General features: G+C 48.1%; 2 protein-coding genes across 2 annotated transcripts in view; one reads left to right on the top strand and one right to left on the bottom strand.

Moving 5' to 3' along the window:
• Positions 1-733, bottom strand: part of Dnali1 (dynein axonemal light intermediate chain 1) — a 13,960-nt gene extending 13,227 nt beyond the window's left edge. Inside the window, exon 1 of the mRNA XM_023701127.1 lies at positions 654-733. Coding sequence (XP_023556895.1) covers positions 654-686 — 33 coding nt within the window. The 5' untranslated portion in view covers positions 687-733. The remainder of the gene's footprint in view (positions 1-653) is intronic.
• Snip1 (Smad nuclear interacting protein 1) overlaps positions 724-2,916 on the top strand; it is a 9,735-nt gene continuing 7,542 nt past the window's right edge. The window contains exons 1-2 of the mRNA XM_004641034.2: positions 724-974; positions 1,528-1,630. Coding sequence (XP_004641091.1) covers positions 748-974; positions 1,528-1,630 — 330 coding nt within the window. The 5' untranslated portion in view covers positions 724-747. The remainder of the gene's footprint in view (positions 975-1,527; positions 1,631-2,916) is intronic.

Here is a 2,916-nt window from a genome sequence, read left to right as displayed (position 1 = left end):
ACAGTCCTGTGACCTTTTTTTTTCTTGTGCAATATAGTTTGTAAACACCATCACTAGTGGCCTCGCTCACTCTACCCACTACTTGTGTAACGAATTCCCTACTGGCAGGCACTTGAGTTGTCTCTATGTAGTTTGTGTTTTGGTCCAGGCAGGGTTTCACTATATAGATGAAGCTGGCCTCGAACTCACGGCCGTCCTCCTGGCTCAGTCTTCCGAGTACTGGAATTACAAGGATGCGCTATGGTGGCTAGGGTAGAAATTTGCTTTGGAAATTTAAAACTCCCAGGGCCAGCCAAATAACTCAGCGGATTAAAGCGCCTGCAAGCAGGCGCACGGGCCAGGGATTTAATCTTCGCGCCTGCAGTGCCAGCCCCACCCCCGGGGCGCTCTGAGACGGCAATTGAGACTGGGTGTGGGGGCGCGCGCCTGTAATCCCAGCTCTTGGGAGGCTGTAAACAGGTGGATCATTACGAGTCCGATCTAGTAGTGAGACCCTGAACACCCTGTAGACCCTTCCCTAAAATACAAAAAAAAAGAAAGAAAGAAAAAAATTTAAAACTCGCGCCACCAGGTCCTGTTTACTACAGCCCCGCCCACTAGGCGTTACGCGCCCCGCCTCCCCGCCGTGAAGGCTGCTGGGAGAGCGCACGCACCGGAAACGGAAGTCCAGGGCTCAGGTTCGTCATTTCCTTCAGCGAGCGGTGCGGAAAGGTTCATTTTTATTTTTGGGTCTGCCAAACTTGCAGCATGAAAGAGGTGAAGAGCGAACGGGAGCGGGGAAGCCGGCGAAGACACCGTGACGGGGACCTGGGGATGCCAGCGGCGGCAGTTGTGGTGAAGCAGGAGCGGCTCAGCCCCGAACCCGCACCTGCCGCCCATCGTCGACCAGACTTTTCCGGCGGTAGCCCGTCGCTGCCGGCCGGAGAGCCCGGCCGTCCTGGCCACCGCAGCAGCAGAGCCCGAGGAGGCAGCCGGTGAGTGGAAAGCAGCTGGGATGGTAAAAGTCGTTGAGAAAAGAGGACAGCGCTGATGTCAGAAACAGACCTGTGGAAGAACGCAGCAGCCCGTAGTTAATCCGGAGGCGGTGGTGGTAGGGTGACTAAAGGATGTTTACTTCTGTGCCTGCCCTTTGCGTTATAGCTGGGGTTATAAAGGTCTAGTGACTCAACGGGCGCGATCTCTGCGATAGGAAGGAGGTGGGACGAGGAGGAGGTAGAGCCGCAAGACGTGCTCGTGGATTGAACGTGATTGTAGGGGCCAGCGGGGTGGTGGTGGTGAGGGAAAGAAAGGCAGGGGCGACTTGTGATGGTGCCAAGAAGCGAGACGGTTCCGTAGACAGTTACGTGTGCGCCTAAAATTCAGGGGAGGGGTCAGGGCTAGGAAAGTGAAGCCCCTGAGCCTCTTAGTAGTCAACAGAGACTTTTACAAATGTTATTCGGTTTATTAGTAAGTCTGATGCTTAAAAGCTAATTTATGTGGGGTAAGAGAAATGGAGGTGAAATCGTGTGTGTACCATTCTCCGAATAGGTCCCCGGCCAAAAAGAAAAGCAAGTCCTCAGGGAGAAGAAGCAAATCTCCTCGGAGTAAGAGAAGCCGAAGTCCTCACCACTCGACAGTCAAAGTGAAACAGGTAAGTGGATTGAGGAATGTCAATACTAGGTCCAAATCTAGAGCCTTTCCCCATAATAGCAAAAGTGTGTTTTCTCCTCTACCTGCAATGAGCTATTCAGAACCTGGGTGCTTGGGATTTTCTTGGTAATTTTCTTAGAGGAAGCCTTTTATTTTGAGGTGACTGCTGATTCACACCTGACATATTGGGATTTGTCAGAAATAATATATAAAAAAAGAAATAATATAGAGACATGTTCCCTATCATTTCTCTTGGTAGTAACATCTCACAGAACTATAGTGCAGTGTCACAACCAGAATATTACTGGTACGGTCCAGATATAGAACATTTCCATCACTGCGTCCCTCATGTTGTCTTTTCATAGTCACATCCATTTCTTTCCCACCTTGGTTCTTCTTTAACTCCTGGAGCTTTTCATTTGTTTTTCTTTTTTGTTGCTTTTTTTTGTGGTACCAGGAATCAAACCCAGGACCTCACATTTGCCAGGCAAACACTGTACCACTGAGCTACATAAATCCCTAACCGCTTGTTTTGTTTTTGAGACAACTGGATCTCACTATATAGTCCAGGCTGGCCTTGAACTTGCATGGAACTCCTGCCTCAGCCTCTTGAGTGCTTGCTCTTACAGGCATGCACCACCATGCCCAGCTCATTTATCATTTCTATAATTTTGTCATGAATGAAATCGTATGTAATATTTCAGAGTGGATCCTTGTTTTTCTTTTTTTTTTTTTTTTTTTTTTCTTCCTGTATTTAGGACAGGGTCTACAGGGTCTCATTATGCAGATTGGACTTGTAGTGATTCTCCTGTTTTCAGCCCCCCAAGCGGTGGAATTGTAGGCGTGCACAACCACGCCCAGTCTCAGTTGCTGACTCAGTGTGCCCCAGGGGTGGGGGGCTGGCACGCAGGCCAGGGATCTAACCCCAGCCACTGCTCTCTGCCTAAGCAGGCACTTTAGTCCACTGAGCTATCAGGCTGGCCCCAGAGTAGATCTTTTTAAGTCAACAAAATTCTTTGGAGTCTTACACAGGTTGTTGCCCAGATCAGAAGTTTATTCATTCTTTTTTATTACTGAGTGGTATCAGTGGTCCACATTTAGCCATGAGTCCATTAAGGAATATCTAGGTTATTTTCAGGTTGGGGCTTGTTATGCTTAAACATTTGTGTATAAGTTATTGTGTGAACACTGTTTCTTTGGGTTGAATACCTAGGAGTATTGTTGCTAAGTGGTAAGATAGTTGCAGATTTAAATTTTTATTTTATTTTATTTTATTTATTTGAGAGA

This window comes from Octodon degus, unplaced genomic scaffold (genome assembly GCF_000260255.1).
Source record: "Octodon degus isolate 3935 unplaced genomic scaffold, OctDeg1.0 scaffold00130, whole genome shotgun sequence".
Lineage (NCBI taxonomy): Eukaryota > Metazoa > Chordata > Mammalia > Rodentia > Octodontidae > Octodon > Octodon degus.
Note: the sequence above shows the minus strand (reverse complement) of the source record. Positions and strands in the feature narration are given on the sequence as shown.